General features: G+C 39.1%; 1 protein-coding gene across 1 annotated transcript; it reads right to left on the bottom strand.

Annotated features, from left to right (window-relative positions):
* Nucleotides 1-414: 414 nt before the first annotated feature.
* On the bottom strand, nucleotides 415-16,869 carry LOC142049744 (angiogenic factor with G patch and FHA domains 1-like). Its single transcript, XM_075077676.1, has 8 exons — nucleotides 13,838-16,869; nucleotides 6,815-6,913; nucleotides 4,445-4,546; nucleotides 3,451-3,616; nucleotides 3,118-3,200; nucleotides 1,816-1,822; nucleotides 1,451-1,545; nucleotides 415-615 (listed from the first exon to the last, which is right to left on the bottom strand). Exons 1-8 carry the CDS (start codon nucleotides 14,141-14,143, stop codon nucleotides 415-417), a joined length of 1,059 nt encoding a protein of 352 aa, XP_074933777.1. The 5' UTR covers nucleotides 14,144-16,869.
* Nucleotides 16,870-21,547: the final 4,678 nt, after the last annotated feature.

Raw genomic sequence — 21,547 nt, 5'->3', positions numbered from 1 at the left:
TGTATGAATTTAAGAGTGGTGTACCTCTTGATGAGCATTTTATGGCAATCATGAATAAACATACAACAGAGGAAAAGGCAATATGATGCTCTGTTAGTAGGGTTTGGGGGATGAAGTATTATGTTAAAAACACAACTGAAGAAAGTTCCTGCTCGTGATGAGAATCACTTTCAAGTACTTAAATTTGAATATCCGTCTAAATTCCATTAATTTCTTATTAAAAATGTGTTTTAACAAAAGCATGAAGACTACAGAAAGCCAATTAACATAATAGCGTTAATCTTGCACATTTTTTTCCACAACTATATTTTACATATCACCAAACTTGTGCTGTAGCAAAAGAAAAAAGAATAAAAATAAATTATCTACCAACTATTTATACACAAGAATTACCCTGCTGTGGGACCAGATACTTTACTCTACAGTCCCTCTAACCCAAGGTGTAATCTTAGGTGTATCCTGTTGTGATTTAGGTTCCTGGAAGTTTTCAGCAAACCTTCCTCTTGCTTTATCCCAGTTCTTTTTATTCTTGCTCTGGATGATCTGAACATCTTCAATGAAGACTGGTCTACTTGTACCCAAACCTGCATGCATCTTATGTAACTGGAGGTGGATCTGTCAAATACATTAAATATTGTTGTAACTGCAAGTTAGGTATTCTAAATACTTCAAATCATATTTGATAATACTAATTCCCCCCTCCACAAGCACTTTGTTTAAGGCTCTAATATACTTAGATCATACATGGGCATCTAAAGTACTGTTAAAGCAATGTGTCAAATCACCTCTAGAACTAAGATCTAGAGTGCTGATGTCACCTATCGCTAACATCACTGTGAAGTACTCCTCACCAAATGAATAGTGTATGAGCCCTGTGCTGGGTAGTTTGACAACACGAGGCATGGTGTAGCTCTGAGCAGCACTATTGCCAAAAGACAACACCACAATGGTGACAAAAATGGGGCTAAGATGACTGCCACAGAGGCCTAGAACTTGGTGGCTACAGTAAGTGACTTCAGCCACCTTTTCCTCTCTTATGGTGCATCATCTAGTTTGAATTTTGTGCTACATCAGCCTCACAGAAAGTGAAGGATTCCACCATAAGCCCATCCTGAATTCACATCACTTAAAATTATTTAAATCTTCCTCCAAACTTTGTATTCAAACATGAGATTATTAATTCAACAGCTAGAAGCTGTCTGTCCTCCCTCACTTAGTTTCCCAACAACCACAAACATTACTGGCATTTTCCACTGAAGGGATGAAATAATTGAAAAATTTCAAAATACTTCATTAATCAAGTAAAAAGTGATTTGAGATCAGTCCTACTGAGATTGTTCCTTCCTACCCAGGATTTTGAAATGTTTCAAGTGAATAGTGCCTTACAATTAGACATTTTTAACTGCAAACGTATTTCTTTTTGCTCCAAGTAAAACCCAGACAGACATACCAGGTCCTTCATACCACCACCATCCTTGCCCATGCCTTCCCCTTTTTTCCATCCCATCTTCTCCAACATTTTATGCCCTTTGTTGCTGTTGCTGACTGCGCTTTAAAGAAAGTTTAAGGTAACTGACAAGCAAGAGTTAATACAAAGAGTATGCTCTCTACTCAAATACTGAAGGACAGAAACGTGCAGATATATGCTGCTCTAGAAACCAGGACTCAACTACTATGCTGTTCCTACTTCCATCAAAAGCTATCCAGAAGACCCTAGTGCCACCTTTTGCAAGTTCTTCCATTAATATCTTCGGTTACCAAAGCTATGCCAAGCCTCCGGTCAATACCAACTTTCTTAAAACTCCCCCGATCTACTTGCATACTTTAGGAGGTAAAAGATACCGCATAGGTGGGTGCAAGTCAACTGCACTAGGGAAAAGGCATTATCACTACCTCACCACCTGTCATGGTTTTGGCTGGGATAGAGTTAATTTTCTTTATAGTAGCTAGTATGGGGTTATGTTTTGGATTTGTGCTAAAAACAGTGTTGATAATGTGGAGATGTTTTACTTGTTGCCAAGTAGTGCTTACACAAGTCAAGGTCTTTTCCAGCCTCCCATGCTCTGCCAGGTGCACAAGAAGCCGGGAGGGGAGGGGGCACAGCCAAGACAGCTGACCCAAACTAGCCAAAGGGATATTCCATACCATATGACATCATGCTCAGTATATTAACTGGGGGGAGTTGTCTGGGGGAAGCCGCAATCGCAGCTTGGGGACTGGCAGTGTCGGTTGGTGGGTGGTGAGCGGTTGCATCACTTGTTTTTTTGTTTTCCTGGGTTTCATTTCTCTCTCCCTCTTGTTATTTTCCTTTTCATTATATTATTATTATTATCATTACCATTATTACTATTAGTATTTTAGTTTAACTATTAAACTGTCTTTATCGCAACCCATGAGTTGCCTCACTTCTACTCTTCCGATTCTCTCCCCTGTCCCACTGGGGACACTGGGAGTGAGCGAGCGGCTGCGTGGTGCTTGGTTGCTGAACGGGCTAAACCACGACACATGCAATAACAGCTATAAATTCCATCTAGCGCATTCCAGTAAAATCTGTCGTTATCTCAAACCCTTCGTGCCCCATGTTGGGCACCAAAATGGACTGTCGTGGTTTAGCCCCATTCAGTAACCAGAAGTAACTTGAATACCTATATGCTACATAGCCTGTATATTCATGTTGGCATTTTTCTATGGCGAAGCAGACTTAAAATAAAAACTTAAATATTCTCCCTCTTCCTTCCATAATTATTTTCCCCTTTCCAAATAAAACATAGCACTGCAATTTAGTGCCAACTTAATATGCAGAAATAAAAATAGCTGTGTCTTAAGAAATCTTAATCTCAAAAGGATGAGGAATCTTGTACACATTGGAACTGATAATTTTTTTCTTAAAATTTTAACAGAACTTCCATGCCCTGTTATCACCATCTCTCTCTGTAGAGGTTTGTAAAAAAAAAAAAAATATTTAGTGTACAAAAGACAAACCTGAGTAAAACCACCAGGCTCAAGTTTGAGTGTATTTGAAAACTTTCCTTATTCACTGAAGTCTATGACTTAAAATAGGAATCACAGAATAGACATAGACTTCAAACACTTAATCAATTTCTACTGTTAACTTACCTGTAAACCATATTTTACCCATATTTGTTTTAATGCTTTTCTTCTGACTAACTCTCTTTCTTCTTTGCTAAGTGCTGGGCAAACTAAAAGGAGGAATACAGGATTGAATTTCTAATTAATAATGTAACAAAGTTTTGAAACATAAGACAACTGCGAGAAATTTTGTTCTAACATTATTACACATAGGCACACATACCAAAAGAAAATACATCACCATGTATTATAAAACTATTCCCTGTTGACAAGAAAATTGTAAGAAAACTATCTGAAGCAATTATGTTTATAAAGTAAAGAGCTATAATAAAAAGCATATTCAGTGATAACATGACTAACCAGAAGTTTCCTTTTTCCTATCCAGGCGAAGATGTGCTCTGACTTGTCCTGGTTCACATCCATCACATTTATCACTGTCCGGATGTATATGAAAAGAAAGTACAGTTTCACCAATCTTCACTTCATCTCCATGCTCCAAGATGTAGGGGTCACATTTTGTTTTAGGCTACAGCAAAATGAAGTTTTGGAAGCCATGTTTATTAGTTACTAATGAAGGGCACCAACTCTGTTCCATGAATACTACTCATAATTTAGTGATTCAGTTTGGTCTCACAAATGCAAGCAAATATTTAACTACAGTGGGTATTTCACTCTAGCAACTGTAACCATAGTGGATTTTTCCCAATATAAACCAAACATGAAGTGCGGAGAGCGAGGAAAGCAAGCAGCCAACTCAACGTGAGTGATAGAGCAAGCTTCAGCTTTATTTTTAAGTCACAGCGCTTTTATATGCTCTTGTAAACAAGCTTCAACAATTACTTCATACGGAGTGCGACACCTCCTTAACGAACAGTCTATTTCTGTACTTCGTGCCTAAACTCCTTGTTCTTGTTTGTCGGTTGCTCTCAAGGCCGAGAGATATCCCTGCCTTTCTTCTTTGCTCTCAAGGCCGAGATATCTCTCGCCTTTCTTCCTCCTCCTGGTGACTTGCAGATTCTCTGTAATTTCCCATCATCGGGTCTGATCTCTGTAATTTTCCATCAGCGGGTCTGACACTGGGTCTGTAGTCAAGCTAATTCCATCGCGTACCTATAATCCTCCAGCCCGCTTTCTATCTCAAACAACTTATCAGGGGACCCACATGTGGATTCAAGCCTATAGTTTCCCACAATGAAGTATTACAAGTGGCCCTAAAACCAGAAGGGAACCGAGGAAGACACTAATGTATGAAAGAAGCCATACAATGACGTTGTTAGTGATTTGCCATAACATATTTAAAATGACCACAACTACCATTTTCTGCAACATACACAGCATTATAACAAGTACTCACCTGGAGAATCTGATTTCCATTAACAACTGTTCCATTCTGACTGCCTTGATCCACAAGAACATAATTTTGCAAATCGTGGTCAAAATATACTTCTGCATGGAACTGATAAATAGAAGCATAAATGAAGTGTTCTCACTAAACAAATACTTCACAATTTATATGCTATTTTACAGTAAGATTTTAGAATGTATTTTGGGGCCTTTTAACTGAGCAGCTCTGGTACTCTATGTTAATAGAGTATTCCATGCCTTATGATTTAATCTATTTGAAATGTAAATGAATGGGCCACAACAACATGAGCTAAAGTATTCTATTAATAATATAACTATTTTGACCATAAACTGATTCAGTACTGAAAAGGTATATACCTCCAATGTGGCAAGTATGCTTTACTTAAAGGACTGCAAGATACAGTAATAAAGCATTTTTAACTGTTCTTATAAATAAAAGATTTTTTTTCTTGTAAGGTATGTTATAGCACTCAATTTTTCTCTTTCTGGACTGCATCAAAAAAGATGCTGAAAGAAATGCAATTTAAAAAAATCTGATCTCATTCTGCAGTTTCAGGTTACTTGGTCTTTCATATCTGAAATAGCTGACTAAATGCTGTGTTTTAGTAAATTTCATGTAATTCACTTTCACCTGCATCTTAATGCCCTGGACACAATTACTATCTATCATTTGATGTTACTTTTATCTCCTTTCTGATATTGAGACTAACAATCTAATTTTTTTGGTTACAATTCTATATAGGTATTGCTCTCAAGCCCAGATAGAACACAAAAAACAAAACTCCAGTCCAAACTCACACATACACTACCTCCAAAAATGGACACTAAGCAAACCAAAATATCAACTTCTGCAGCCTAAGACTCCCAGTAAAAAACCCCAGAAGTTTTTTTTAAAAAATGACAGTTTCAAATTTGACAAGCAAGGATGCCTTTTGCTATAGTAGAAGAAAAAACCCAACAGTCAACCTGGGAAGAAAGTGCTCATTTAAAACCAAATCCCCTATCTTTGAGCAAGAACAGTTGCTACATTAATTAATAAAAAATTATTTTGTATATTGACTAGCATAAATTTACAGTAGGAGTACTCCCATAATGGTAGAAAGATTGACTAGCTCATTCAATAGATAATTTAATTTCTACCTCTGTTTTATCGAATAGGATGAACCAAAGCTGCTTCTTAAGATACTAAATCTGCAGGGTGTAATTTTGTTTTCTTTAAATCTCACTTTACATTTAAGGAAAGCAAAAGCCAAAGTGGTCCACACCTATCAACTATAAATACTGAGGAAAACAAATCAGTAGTAACTTTTTGTTTCTACAGACATGTTATTTATCTTCCTGCCTTGGACTCCTCATCTGCAGAGTGAAATAACTTCTTATGCAGGCAGTCCATTACTTTAATGAAAGGTATTTCAAAGCAACTCAGGTACCCACGAATAATTATATAATAAATATTCTTATCCACACAAGAAGCAACAGAGAAATGGTAACATTACAGAAAAATAAAACCCCTTTGGCTCCTTTATACACCGAATTTCAAATACACGCCTGAAAAAGTCATTAAAAGTTTTTCCCTGGAAACTGCACAGTATAAAACACGGTACATGGCTGATCAATCAGAACTATCATCTGGAACAGACACAGTAAAATGTATTTCAGACACTTGCATTTGCAGATGTTTTTATAAATTTTTTTTTGTTTGGTTAACATGTCTTTGTCAATTTACATTTTTTAATTGAGTGCTGTGTTTATGGTCTCTGTTAAAATAGTTAGCAAAACAGAGCACATAATTTATCTTTAATCCCTCTTAACCAGAAAAAAAAATCCATTACAATCTGTCACCAAAAAACCTGCTAAATTTTCAAACTGCCTGTACAGCACGTACATATTTAGACAGCTGAAGAAAAATAAAACAAAACCTGTTGCTCTAAGCTCAACTACAAGGATTAGATTACTTTATGACAAAGTTCTAGCTAGCTAACATCAATATTTTATAATATGATCAATACCTAACACAATAATATATTTTCCTCAAGGTCAATAACTAAGAAATTCAAGATTCAAAGTATAATTTTTTACTGTGCATTGCACTGTAGATTACTGACTCCAATTTAAATAAAAACAAAATTAGCTTTTCTAGACTTTGAAATCACCCTATTGTTTGCATTAAATTCCCATTCAATAAAATATTGTATCTTTTCCTTTCTCTAACTTCAAAGAAGTGGCTAAAAACGCAGCTCATTCTAAAAGTTCTTTTTCTAAAAAAACCCTCCCAGATTTGGCAAAATTTAAAGCAATAAAAATCTAAAGCTTCATCCATATGCTGATCTACATTTCAGCAGACAGAAACAAGAGTTACCTTACTGACTCCAACTTCAGGAATCTGAAGTGCGTGCCCAGCATCTTTTTCTCTGGAAAGGCAGGTTGATACATAAATCATGACAAAGTAGAAATAGTTCTAATAGTGGTTTATGAAAGGTGTACTTTAGCTGAACCTTAACATTGTGTTTCTCTTCTGAGCTATTATGGAGCTTTATAGATGTAAAAGTACTGTTGCAATATATACAAGGTGAAGACACGTCACATCAGTTCTTCCATTTATAAACCAGAATCTAAGCAGCAGGCAATGAATATCAGATAAAAAAAATAAAGGTACAGCTTTATCAATAAACCTAATATTCCTTTCTGAACTTTTAATCTCATACAAGGCCTGTAAATAATAGTTTGAACTCTGCATCCTTGTATTGGGTGTCCGTGGCAAGGCTTTGGTAGTGGGGGCCTACGGGGGTGGTGTCCTGGTTTCAGCTGGGATAGAGTTAAATTTCTTCATAGTAGCTAGTATGAGGCTGTGTTTTGTATATTTGCTGGAAACAGTGGTGATAATGTGGAGATGTTTTAGTTGTTGCTAAGTAGTGCTTACACTGGTCAAGGACTTTTTCAGCTCCCCATGCTCTGCCGGGTGCACAAGAAGCTGGGAGGGGACACAGCCAGGACAGCTGACCCAAACTGACCCACACTGGTGCTTGGTTGCTGACTGGGGCTAAACCACGACAGGTGGCTTTTAAGAAGATGCCAGAAGCTTCCCTCGTGTCCGAAAGAGCCAGTGCCAGCTATCTCCAAGACAGACCCACCACTGGCAAGGCTGAGCCAATCAGCAACCACGGCAGCGCCGCTGAGATAACATATTTAAGAAGGGGGGAAAAAACAGCTGCACAACAGCATCCAGAGACAGGACTGAGAATATGTGAGAGAAACAACCCTGCAGACACTGGGGTGCATTAAAAGGAGTGTGGCCAGCAAGTCAAGAGAGGTTATCCTCCCCCTCTACTCTGCCCTAGTGAGACCACATTTGGAGTACTGCGTCCAGTTTTGGGCCCCCCAGTTTAAGAAGGGCAGGGAACTGCTTGAGCAAGTCCAGTGGAGAGCTACCAAGATGATCAGGGGACTGGCGCACCTCCCTTATGAGGAAAAGCTGAGAGACCTGGATTTGTTCAGCCTGGAGAAGAGAGGACCGAGGGGGGATTTCAGCAATACTTATAAATGTCTAAAGGGTGGGTGTCAAGAGGATGGGACCGGACTCTTTTCAGTCGTGCCCAATGACAGGACAAGGGGCAATGGGCACAAGTTGGAACACAGGAAGTTCCAGCTAAACATGAGAAAAAACTTCTTTCCTGTGAGGGTGGCAGAGCAGTGGAACAGGCTGCCCAGGGAGGTTGTGGAGTCTCCTTCCCTGGAGATATTCAAAACCCGCCTGGATGCATTCCTCTTCCCCCTGCTCTAGGTGTACCTCTTGAAGCAGGGGGTTGGAAGAGATGATCTCCAGAGGTCCCTTCCAACCCCTATCATTCTGTGATTCTGTGACACCAAGGTCAGTGAAGGAGGAGGGGGAGGAGGTGCTCCAGGCGCCGGAGCAGAGATTCCCCTGCAGACCATGGTGAAGACCACGGTGAGGCAGGCTGTCTCCCTGCAGCCCATGAACGTCCATAGTGCAGCAGGTATCCACCTGCTGCCCATGGAGGACCCCACGCTGGAGCAGGTGCATGTGCCCGAAGGAGGCTGTGACCCTGTGGAGTGGCCGTGCTGAAGCAGGTGTGCTGGTTTTGGCTGAGAAGGGGTTAATTCTCTTCACTGTGGTGGTTGGGTACCTTTCCAGCTTCCCACGCTCTGCCGCGTTGGAGGGAGGCTGGGAGTGGCGGGGCCACGGCGGGGGCGGCTGACCCCGAATGGCCAATGGGATGTTCATTCCATACCATGTGACACCATGACCAGTATATTAAGGGGGGCAGTTGCAGCTCAGGGAGGTGTGGCATCGGGTTGGTGGGTTGTGAGTGGATGCGTTGCGTGCGGTTTGTTTCAGTGGTTCATCCCCCTCCCTCCCCCCTGGGTTTCACGCCTCTCTCTGTTTTCCTTTCCATTGCATTTTTGTTGTTTGTTTATTTTTTTTTTTAATTTTAATTATTAAACTGTTCTTATCCCAACCCACGAGCATTACCCTTCTGATTCTCTCCCCCATCCCACCGGTGGGGGAGTGAGCGAGCGACTGTGTGGGGCTGAGTTGCCGCCTAAACCATGACAGCAGGTTTGCTGGCAGGACCTGTGGCCCGATGGAGAGGAGCACACACTGGAGCAGCCCATTCCTGAAGGACTGCACCTTGTGGAAAGGAGCCATACTGGAGCAGTTCATGAAGAACTGCATCCCATGGGAAGGACCCATATTGGAGAAGTTCATGGAGGACTGCTGCCCATGGGAGGGACCCCACACTGGAGCAGGGGAAGAGCATGAGGAGGAAGGAGCAGCAGGATAATGTGTGATGAACTGACTGCAACCCCCATTCCCCATCCCTCTGCAGTGCTTGGGGGTAGGAGGTAGAGAAATAGGGAGTGAGGTTGAGCTCGGGAAGAAAGGAAGGGGTGGGGGGAAGGTGTTTGTATTGAAGAAGATTTGGGTTTATTTCTCTTTATCTTGCTCTAACTTTTGATTGGCAATAAATTAAATTAATTTCCCCAAGTCGAGTGTTTTGCCCGTGGTGGTAATTGCTGAGTGATGTCCCTGTCCTCGTCTCAACTCATGAACCTTTTGTTATATTTTCTCTCCCCTGTCCAGTGTAGGAGGGGGAAGTGATAAAGCGGCTTTGGTGGACACCTGGCATCCAGCCAAGGTCAACCCACCACAATCCTTCAAGCTCTTCAGTGCATCTTGGCATCAGTCTTCAATGCTGAAATAGAATTCTTGGTAGCATTAGGCAGGTAATATAAGCAATGAAAGAGTAATTTATATAGATTTTTTTTTTCAAAATCACTGCAGGAGGAAGAAGGGATTTGTGTATTAAGTTTCTTATACTAGGGGATAAAGAAGCAATGCAGCTAGTAAAGGACCAATATGCAAATTGCAAGGAGACTTGTCATAAGTTATATTTCACATAAATGCACCTAGAAAGCACATCTAGACACACCTAGAAAGCCTACTGCATCTAGGACACATCTATAAGCATTACTGAAAAGCAGCTGAAAAGGGGTGAGGTTGTCAGTAAACACTGAATAAAGCATTAATTCATCATTAAATTCTTCATGCATTCATCATCCACAATGAACAAATGAGATTTTTTTAAAAAAAAATATTTTGAAACATCAGAACTGAAAGAATGTATACAGGCTAGCACAAAACTCAAACTTATCATTTCAAAATGATGGATCAGCCCTATTGGAATTTGAATGTGTGAGGAAGTCCAGGACATGTTTTCTTGGGATCCTGAATTTCTGAAGTATATTCTTCCATTTCTGAAAAAGTTACCTTAGTGGACCAGAAAAAAAATTTACTTATGTTCTAGAAAACAACAGTTTTCAAAGAATGACTTGTAGCTATGCTGCCATTAGGACTTAGACACGAGATCTCGTTATCACTAAAAAATATTCATGACTACTGAGCTAACTGCATGCGCTGTCATCACAGCAAAAATGATGTTATGTGACTGTCATGGTTTTAGCTGGGATAGTGCTGTGTTTTGGACTTCGTATGAAAATAATGTTGATAACACACTGATGTTTTAGTTGTTGCTAGGTAGTTCTTACACTAGTCAAGGACTTTTCTAGCCTCCCATGCTCTGCTGGGTGCACAAGAAGCCGGGAGGGGACACAGCTAAGAGAGCAGATTCAAACTGGCCAAAGGGATATTCCATATCAGATGATGTCATGCCCAGTATATTAATTGGGGGGAGCTGGCCGAGGGACGCAGCAATTGCGGCTTGGGGACCGGCAGCATTGGTCAGTGGGTGGTGAGTGGTTGCATCGCTTGTTTTTTTGTTTTTTTTTTTCCAGGCTTCATTTCTCTCTCTCATTATTTTCCTTTTTATTATATTATCATTATTATTATAATAATCATCATTACCACCATTATTATTATTATTTGATTTTAATTATTAAACTGTTCTTATCTCAACCCACGAGTTTTCTTGCTTTTGCTCTTCCGATTCTCTCCCCCATCCCACTGGGGTGGGGGGAGTGAGCGAGCAGCTGCATGGTGTTTAGTTGCTGACTGGGACTAAACCACGACAGTCATCTGACTTAAATGTCTTACATTGGGCTAATCTAACTCACAACTGCTGCATACTAGGAGGATGTGCTGGTTTTGGCTGAGAAGGGGTTAATTCTCCTCACTGTGGGGGTCAGCTACCTTTCCAGCTTCCCACGCTCTGCTGCGTGGCGGGGGGGGGGTGGGGCTGGGAGGGGCAGGGCCATGGTGGGGGCGGCTGACCCCGACTGGCCAATGGCAGGTTCATTCCATACCATGTGACACCATGACCAATATATTGAGGGCGGGCAGTGGTAGCGCGGAGGCGGCGCGGCGTCGGGTCGGCGGGCGGTGAGCGGCTGCGGCGCGTGCGGTTTGTTTCGGCGGTTCGTTCCCCCTCTCCCCTCCCTTCCCCCCTCCCCCGGGGCTTTGCGCCTCTCGTTGTTCTCCTTTACATTGCATTTCTACTGTTGTTTCTTTTAATTTTAATTATTAAACTGTTCTTATCCCAACCCACGAGCGTTACCCTTCTGATTCTCTCCCCCATCTAGCGGTGGGGGAGTGAGCGAGCGACTGTGTTGGGCTGAGCTGCCGCTAAACCACAACACAGAGATTATTAAATATAAAGTTTTATATGCATTAAGTTTGTGATGTGGGGAACAAAAAGTGCTGCCTTTTCACTAATCAGTTATGACTAATGGTCCATAAATTTATAGTATGCTAGAAAACTCTGAGTTTTTTTATTTTATTGCTGTAACTAAACAGTTGTGCACATGTAAGTAATCAGAATTAGGAAAGCATTCTTAACACTTTAGCATGCAGTCAGAAAACCTTTGAAACAGTACTCATGAAAGTTTTCTCTCATATGTGCTTATACTTTTTTTTTGGAAAGTTGCATAGGATTCAGCTAGGTAATGTCTGAATGTATATCAGTTGTTTGAAAACTGTGGGGTAAAACTAACTTATTCATAGTAACAATATTTTTTTATAATTATAGGTAAAGAAAAGATCTGGCCTCCTTGTATCAGAGTAATCGTAATAAGATCACCAGTTCTACAGACTGTATCACTTTATATTATCACAGCTGTGAAACCTTCTGCAATTGGAAGGTAAAAGTGATTGGAACTTTTATTTTAAAATATATTTATCTATATGAAGCTGTACCTGGCTTTGAAATGTGTGAAAGCCACTCAAGATGGTTTGTCCCTACTGTCATGCTTGTCCTCTGTCGTGGTTTAGCGGCAGCTCAGCCCCACACAGTCGCTTGCTCACTCCCCACCGGTAGATGGGGGAGAGAATCAGAAGGGTAACGCTCGTGGGTTGGGATAAGAACAGTTTAATAATTAAAATTAAAAGAAACAACAGTAGAAATGCAATGTAAAGGAGAACAACGAGAGGCGCAAAGCCCCGGGGGAGGGGGAAGGGAGGGGAGAGGGGGAACAAACCGCCGAAACAAACCGCACGCGCCGCAGCCGCTCGCCGCCCGCCGACCCGACGCCACGCTGCCTACGCGCTGCCACTGCCCCCCCTCAATATATTGGTCATGGTGTCACATGGTATGGAATGAACCTGCCATTGGCCAGTCGGGGTCAGCCGTCCCCACCATGGCCCTGCCCCTCCCAGCCCCCCCTGCCACGCCACGCGGCAGAGCGGGGGAAGCTGGAAAGGTAGCCGACCCCCACAGTGAGGAGAATTAACCCCTTCTCAGCCAAAACCAGCACACTGTCAAATGTATTTTTACTAATTTTTAACTCTTATTAGCACTGTGCACCAATACAAATAAGAAATAATAGATGAGCCTACAGATGGGTATGCTCTTTTGCCTCAGTATCTGTTAATTAATTCTATCCCAACAGCTATATGATTTCTGTTCTTGGATGTACATCTGCAGAAAGACTCTCCAATGATCTCAGCTAAGAATGTACAGGGCAAGATGGGAAGACAGTAGCTCAAAAGGTGCTAGGAGGAAAGAAACCATCTCCAGTTTTTATTACTCCAGCAATATTGCAGAGTTGCTAGAAAACAGTAAGAGAAGGAAATCTAAACTGAAAGTCTGATGGTAGCAAGCACATATTGAATGGCATTAAGCAATCAGAATCTGAGTATTTGAGTAAGTAATGAAAGTAGAAGAAACAAACTGACTGTTTAACTGTGAGCAGGGCAGAGGTTGCAGTACAGACTCCTATAGGTTGTATTTCATTCTGTGATTTAGAATATCCTTTGCACATACATAGTTCCAATTGGTTGCATTAAGCTTTTCAAGGTTTGGTTGGGTTTTTTTCCTTAGGGTTTTTGGAGTTTGTTTTGGTTTTTTGTTTTTTTGTTTTGGGATTTTTATTTTGTGCAAGAGACCATTCAGTTTTTGAGTAGGTCTTAAAAAATACTTTCTTTGGTACAAAAGAGCATACAGGTTTCCTCTCTATACCCATTTCTTACATATTGCCACTGGAATACACACAAAATAGGATTTTGAATAGTACTGAGCATTCCACATTCACCCTTTTCACCACAGTGGATTAATCTTACATTGAATTATACATGATTGTGTATAAATAGCATCAGAAATATCATACACTAATTGAAGAGAGTTAATACACAGAATTACTGTGAGGTCTGTATTAGAATCTCTATTTAGCAATAGACTTTTTTCTCCTGTTGCTATCCTAATCTAAACAAATTTTATTCTACCACTGAGGTTTCTACACAAACACTGGAAGTTATACCCCTGAACAGCTTTTACAAAAACACCACTACTTACTTCAGAATACTGTGCAAGAAAAGAGAAGGAAACAAATACTGGTAACATATAGCACTTTTAAATTCAAAGTATCTCAACTTAGATGCTTTTATTTATTTATTTTTAATTATCCAAACGCTTTTCTTATAGTTTTTTCTTAATTGGCTCCTGGAAAAATACAATAGTATCATACATAAAAGCCACAATAATTCACCTTCGTTTTCTGAGACTTCTGAATTAGCACTTTCTTCACTTGTTACAGCCTCACTGCTGTGGGCTTCACATTCAGAATCTGTAATTTCACCTTCTTCTGGCTCACCTCCTGTGTCTACTGTGTCTGTATATGCTGCAGTATCTGGTGTACTTTTGTGTGAATGTGAGTTTATATTGTCTGTAGAAATTGATTCTTTGGCTGTTAGACTGTTTTGTGTTTGTGTGTCCATTTTAGTCGTCTTTCTTACATTTGGCGATGACTCTTCTTCAGTAGAGCTTACTTGCTCAGTAGTGGAAAAGCAATTCAGACTGTTAAATGTTTTCTGCTCTTGTGTGTCCAAATCCTGGGGAGAAGTTATAAAAATCAGACCTGAGGAACGTTACATTCTTTACAGAGTGAGTTATTCTGAAGTCTTCTATCAGCTTGGAATTAAATCCTTCACTAGGACTATTAAGAAATGGTTAGATTTCCAGAAAGTTTTGTGCACACACTCAACAGAACATTTCATTAGAAACATTTTCACGTCCTATTAGACATAACTGAGACCATCTTCTATTTGGGAAAGTGACTGCGCTCCCCTTCTAACCTTCATGTATTCCTTCCTTTTTTCTCACACAAAACTTGTCCTCACTTTCAAACTTGTACAACACCATCTTGAATATTTTCCAGTTTTGCTTTTATGACACTTCTTTCCCTCTCTAACTCAATACTTGTAACTTTCTTAAAAGTTCTTTAATTGATCTTCATCATATCTTACTCCTGGTTTTGTCTTCTAATTTTTTTCCACAATGGTCCCGAATATCTGGAATGCCCACCCATGCTTGCCTAACAACCTACTCTTCATCCTTCCAAAATTGCAACTTTAACAAAGCCTTACATATCAAGATACTGTAAAGAACTTTAAAGTTTAATTTATGCTATGTGGAACAATTCTACTGAGAATCCATTTTCTACTGCAACAAATCTCTCCACTGCACGCCAGACAGATTAGATCACTGCAGGTTCTTCCACTGCCACTTGATTTCATGAGCAGAAAAGATGATCATCAACATTTTTTGAACTGAGAAATCTAAAGTTTCACATCAATTTTGGCAGAGTACCTTGAAAATTTAATTCTCAATCTATTAACCCTGATGACCATCTTAAAAACAAACAAACAAAAAACCACAAATGTCTTTAAAAGATAAATAAAAAAAATCTCAGATTTTATTATAAAATTATTTGCCATCTTAGATTCAGAATGAATGTGTTCGATTGCCCTGAACTGTATCAAATATTGCAACACAGCAGTTAAGATAAAACACATGCTTGACTTTTTTCAGTACGTTTTCGTATAGAGCATTTTACATTTCAAGATACATGAATTAATGTGAACGTTAACACCATGGAAATTAAAGCACTTTCACTTTTCAAAATTGTAAAAACTCATCAGTGGCACAGCTGTAATACAAACACAAGAATTCCTCTCAGCCCAGTAGTCAAGCTATTGGATAGGACTTTGCAGTGTACTTTTGAAACACTTTCAATAAGACAGCAGGCTCTCAGGAATAACGAGCAAATTTTAAAAGACCTCATGCTTTAACTGAAGGACTATCAGTTTATTTTAGGGTTTCTCTACAATGCACTAGCCCTCCTCCCCAAATCCTTTAAGTATTGTAACTAGGAAGGAACAGGATCACAAGGCCACTGCTTATGTTGTTTATTTTAAATAAGAGAGATAATAATCTAGCCAAAAGTAAGCAGTTCATACGTCAGACACATAATTCCATTAGAAGCCTTTTTGGCAAATCTGGTTACAGCTTTTAACAATGATCTTTTCCAGTATATTTATCTTTGTCTATATTTATATTTGACATGGATAGTAGATCGATACCAGTCATACAAAGGTGCTCTGCAATCCTAAATGTATTTCTAACCCATAATACTGTGAGCTACCAGTTTTGCTAATCTAGTCTGAAAACAGAGAATCTAAATGCTCTGCACAAATTAGAACTGAGGCAAAGCAACAGATGACTGTGACACATTGATGCCCAAGTATAATGCTCCAACTGTAACCAAAGTGATGAAATTAATCAACCAGGGATGTTGTTATATTATGGGAACATGGAGTGTACGAATCAGTGTATTCTTTGATCTGTATTTTAGTCCCTAGGTAATCATTAATGTGAACGAAACAATAGACAATGTGCTTTGTGGGAGAATGGCTAGCTGAACAGGGGCATACCAACATAGAAATGATTACTCATCAGGATCTCAAGAAGTATCGAAAACAGCTAGTCTAGGAGCCAATCAGAGACAAGGACAAATTACCCTTGTTTATGAGAAAGGATACGAAACCAGGGACTTGCGATAAGAAAATATGTAGGGGAGTCTATGGGAAAGGATACGAAACCAGGGACTTGCGATAAGAAAATATGTAGGGGAGTCACTGAAGCAAAGTAAGAAAACGGAACATGAACTTTAGGCTGTTAACCAATGAGGAGCTTAGCTTTTGCAATATGTATGAGCTGATTAAGAATGGTATAAATTGTGTAACCAGAGGACAATAAACGAAGCTTGCTGATCACTCATATTGAGCGACTGCGTCTTCCCTCCGTTTCGACGAATGGCACGACAGTGCTTCTGTCAGAAAAGGATGACAAAATGTGGTTTCGTGTAGTGGACTGAGAAAACTGGCCAGGACTGCCAAGATTAAGAACCAAGTAGGTAAAAGGTAATTCCGGCAGGGGGAGATCGTGACCACCGACTCACAGACCACTGACCCAAGTAATACCCCCTACTCAAAAGAGAACAATGGAAGAGGACAACTGAGCCTGCACAGTAATTTACATATGGAATGAGCAAGTTTGTACCAATCAGTAGAAAGGACAATAATGAATATGTATGAATATGTAAATTTTTGATCTATAAATTGTATGAGAAAGGTGTGTAAGGTATGCATGTTAGGAGGCGCGATCCCCCATGCATCCAGTGCTGCAATAAAGAATGCCTGCCTGCTCTTTAATACTAAATTGGTCTTAGAGAGTTGTTTCTGATTTTACCGCGTTTTTCGGTAACACAACCACTCAGCTCTTTCTCCACAGTGAATCCAGTGATACTCATTTTTGGCATCACTTCAGATATTCTAAATTAGAAAATAAAAAGGTGTTTCAAAGCCTGCCTACTAAAGAGTAGACTCTCCATTCTGGGTTGAAAACAGGAATTTTAAAAAACACTCTTACAGACAGACCAAAGATTCTGTACATTCATTCTGCCAATATGACCATTAAGCCTGTTCTCAGCAGTTTCTGTATTTTTTCCACTATTTACAATCAAAACCTAATAAAGCAAATAAACTAAATAGTTCTGTTAATAAGTACTGATATAAATGCAGTTTTCACATACTCCCTCTGCCTAAACTGTAATCTTGCATACAAACAAGTCAAAATTACTCAGTACATTTGTGGAAATTAAACGCATACACACACACCCCCAAGTCAGTCTGAGAGGAAACAGCCCTATTTACATATTTAATTAGGACACAAAGTGCTTACTGAAGTTGTTACAGAATGCATAGCTATTTGTATTCAAACTAACATGAAAAATGTCAGAGTTCATTTTCTACCCTTTTGGGTCCACTATTTCTCCTATTGAGATAAACTGGAATCAAGTTAGGTGAAAAACATATGAAAAATTAGCTGAATATCTGCATAATGTAGCTCTTGTTTAAATACCTCAATCAGCAAGGTGCAGATTCCTTGAACCTTAGCCTTGATGCCACAAACAGCAATCTGTTTTGTCCCGCTGAAGTCAAGCACGGAAACTTATTTCTGGCAAAGAGTTACAGTAACAGGCTCCTTTGCAAGTTCAGGACCTCAGAAGCAAAGGGGTTTTTTTAGGGGTGTGCGTGGAAGGAAGAAGTTACTAACTTTAAACTTTTAATTAAGCTCCTGGAATGTTCTAGCTATAAATAAGTTTAGAAATCCTTGTACAAAATTGAGGATTTAAAAATTATTTTCCTAAAGAATATGGATTTTGAACCCTTTATTATTTCACAGATCTGTATTAAAATGCACATCTTGATGATGTCTAAACATTAAGTCTGGGGATGCTGAATGTATTCATAAAGCATTTGAGTGGGTCTTGTGCTGAAAAAAATCCTTTTCCATTATATATGACAACTAGTACTAACACAGAACATACGTAGCATGTATAAAAGTATAACTACGCAAACAGCACCAATACCTTGCCTCCATATAGCTACTGCTTAAAAAAAAAGGAACCAGCAGTAAGCAGATTATTCAGTAAATATCATTCTGAATGACCTAACAAATACTAACAATGCACTTAATTTCTCAGTGGCAGAATATTTAACTCTTCATCCTAAACTCATGATACATCACACAAAATATGCAAGGATGTACTCATTATAACCATGTCTGTCACACCATGATACTAGGCACATACTTTTCTTTGTATGTTACTTTGCTTAATATATCTTAACAGTCAGTAGACCTAAAGTCATATGTTGGATAGGGACTGCCTCTATGCGATTCAGCTTTGAAAAAACTTTGTATCTACTAGGTATCATCACATGATCTCTGGCTTTTATCTCACTAAGCACGAGTAAAGTTGAGAGGTGGGATGAATCTGATTCATAGTAAACTATTTCTTAACTACAGGGTTGAGTTGGTTCATATTTAGAATAGAATATTTCTGCATCCCTCACAAAGACAGCCAAAGGTGCAAGTGAAATGGTTCAGGATCAGCATGTCATTTTTATGTATCCCATGAGGAGCAATCTTTTAAGAATTACAAATCATGTTCGTATGGCAGGAACTGATGGTTTTGTTTTATAAATAGGTCACAAACTACTCATTACAAAGACCTTCTGAAGTGCAGACTGGCCTACTTACAATATACATGAATAATCATAGTAACTTCTCATTTTTCTGTATTATGCCTGATTGACATGCATGTTCATGCAACTCTTCAGCATGTCTACAAATTAGAACTTAAAAGTTATTGTGAGCATAATTAGTTTAAAGAAATGCACTGATTAAACTGTATTGTTTTCTAAATCAATTTACTTTATACAAAACATATGCACAAGCAACTTTTCAGAAATGTGTAGTCTGTTGCTTCTTGGTTTGCTGGAAGTTCAATAGGTGACTTAATGGAATCATGGGTATTTACCCTAATCTAAAGGGCTGAATGTTAAATCTTTAGCACCAACTCTTTCAATTTGAGATATTAATCTGAAATTCAGTATTTTAATAAAGAAACAAACATTTCCAGTTTAAGATAGGTCTTTCACACAGATGACTAAGCTTTTACTTGCTAGAAACATTTCACAAGTACTCCAGTTACTGTCTTCCACCCTACACAATACTCAAATTTCCAATGCAAAAATATCTAATTAAAAGCCATAAAAGAGTAAAGCTCTTCTTATACCATAAAGAAGCCATTTTATACACTGGCAGATGGCGCTGAAATACAGGAAGTATAAATTTTGTCTTATCTAAAGAATGCATAGTTTGTTTAGTCACGACACCCTACATTAATACAGTAATGCTAAACATGCCTTTTCTGAAATATTCTAGAACACCATCAGTTTCCTTCAGATGTTTTATTTATACAGTGTTTCAAATATATTTCAAACTTACTTTGTAGATGAACTGATTTTGATCAAATAGCTGCAAAAACTTATTAATTCCTTTAGGAAAATAGGTATCTAAATATCAACTACTAGATATTATTTTTCCTTTAATAAAAATGTTAAGATTAAAGGTAAACATCCACAGACTAATGTGCTTGTTGTCTCAGCTCTACCTTCACCAGAAGCTGCCAATCCAAAAGAAGAAATCTCCAGATTAGCCACGGTTTCTGCCAACTGACATATCTGAAGGTGGGATGAATATCAGCAAAAAGTAAACTACATGGGATAAAAAATAAAAGTCACTGCTTCAAGAATTCTATTACAAAAGCCTTCTTTCCTACAGAAGTAGCTAGGATGTGTCTATAATGGAAAAGAATATGGCAAGAAGTTAATTTTGAGCACCATGTTGAAATATGTAGCAAAATTCAGATGCAGGCTAAAACTACTGTCTAATAAATTTTATTTCAAACAGCCCCAATCCAGCAAGTAGAACTACACGATCACTATTGCACACAGTCTACTCCCCACCCTGTATGGAAACACTGGATCCTGATATTGTCCAAGGGATCACATTATCATTTATGACACCTTTTGGAGTGGATTATTCTTTTGTTGTTGGTTCTGGGGATTTTTTTGCTTGGTTGGTTTTGGGGTGGTAGATTTTTTTTGCCTTTTTTTTTTTTTTTAACTTTTCAAATTTACTTATTTAAATTTTTTTCTCTTTCAGGAAATATTTATATTACTTGCCCTACTTTTTTTGGCCTACCACTACCAGAAGAAATCAGAACTGATGCCTGAAAGTTCCAAAATATTCCACCCATCCTCCTTAAGCAAGCTGCACATAGGCTATCTAATACTTCATCCTGGCAAATAAAAATCCTGATCGTCTATTAAAAGCAAGCATGTGGGCAGCATGCTTAGTTTCACAACTTAAAGGAAAACTATTTGCAATATAGAACCTTGGTGACTGAAAAGAATGAATCTCTTCAAAGAAAGTTCTTGTATAAATCAGAAACATTCCTTAGGAGATACTAAGCGCGCAAGCTCCCCTCCATTGTCTTTTGGCAATTAGAAGCACATTCATTTTAGCAGAAGCTCACTCATATTTTCTTGTTTGGTAATTCGTCTTGTTAGAAATACAATATTATTTAAACAGATTAATTTTATTCTTTAGATTCTCAGATTTATACTGCCTTTTGAAGAACACTGCAGTATTTGTGGAAAATACACTTGCTATTTGTGTAGTGTTAAGCATCCCAAAGTACTAATTCTAAATAGATACTATATGTAAGATAGCTTAGCTGAGCACATCAAATCCTTCACAATGGCTACAAACTAAATTGCAACTAAAAAAACCCCAGTGACCAGAAACAGAAAATTAACAGTTTGGCTCAGTTACAGTATTTTTAAGATTTAAAAAAAAAAAAAAAAAAAGATTAAATTTGATTTAAATAGAATCATAGAATGCTTTGGGTTGGAAGGGACCTTTAAAGGTCATCTAGTCCAACCCCCTGCAGTGAGCAGGGATATCCCCAACTAGATCAGGTTGCTCAGAGCCCCATCCATCCTGACCTTGAATATCTCTAGGGATGGGGCCTCCACAACCTCTCTGGTCAACCTGTTCCAGCACTTCACCACCCTCACTGTAAAAAACTTTTTCCTTATATCCAGTCTAAATCTACTGTCCTTTAGTTTAAAACCATCACCCCTTGTCCTGTCACAACAGGCCTTGCTAAAGAGATTGCCCCATCCTTCCTATAGTCCCCCTTTAAGTACTGAAAGGCCGCAATAAGGTCTCCCCATAGCCTTCTCTTCTCCAGGCTGAACAACCCCAACTCTTTCAGACTGTCCTCACAGGAGAGGTGCTCCAGCCTTCGGAACATTTTTGTGGCCCTCCTCTGGACCCGCTCCAACAGTTCCACGTCCTTGTTGAGGGCTCCAGAGCTGGATGCAGTACTCCAGATGGGGTCTCACCAGAGCAGAGTAGAGGGGCAG

This window comes from Phalacrocorax aristotelis, chromosome W (assembly GCF_949628215.1).
Source record: "Phalacrocorax aristotelis chromosome W, bGulAri2.1, whole genome shotgun sequence".
NCBI classification, from domain to species: Eukaryota; Metazoa; Chordata; class Aves; order Suliformes; family Phalacrocoracidae; genus Phalacrocorax; species Phalacrocorax aristotelis.
The sequence above is the reverse complement of the archived record's forward strand: the minus strand, read 5'-3'. Positions and strand labels throughout refer to the sequence as shown.

Excerpts from the sequence above, each read along its gene's own strand:
- LOC142049744 (XM_075077676.1), bottom strand. The coding sequence starts at position 14,143 with ATGGACACACAAACACAAAACAGTCTAACAGCCAAAGAATCAATTTCT. Across the intron at positions 3,617-4,444 it reads ATGGAAATCAGATTCTCCAG|CCTAAAACAAAATGTGACCC; the intron begins GTGAGTACTTGT and ends ATTTTGCTGTAG. Across the intron at positions 616-1,450 it reads GTGGTGGTATGAAGGACCTG|ATCCACCTCCAGTTACATAA; the intron begins GTATGTCTGTCT and ends TGTATTTGACAG.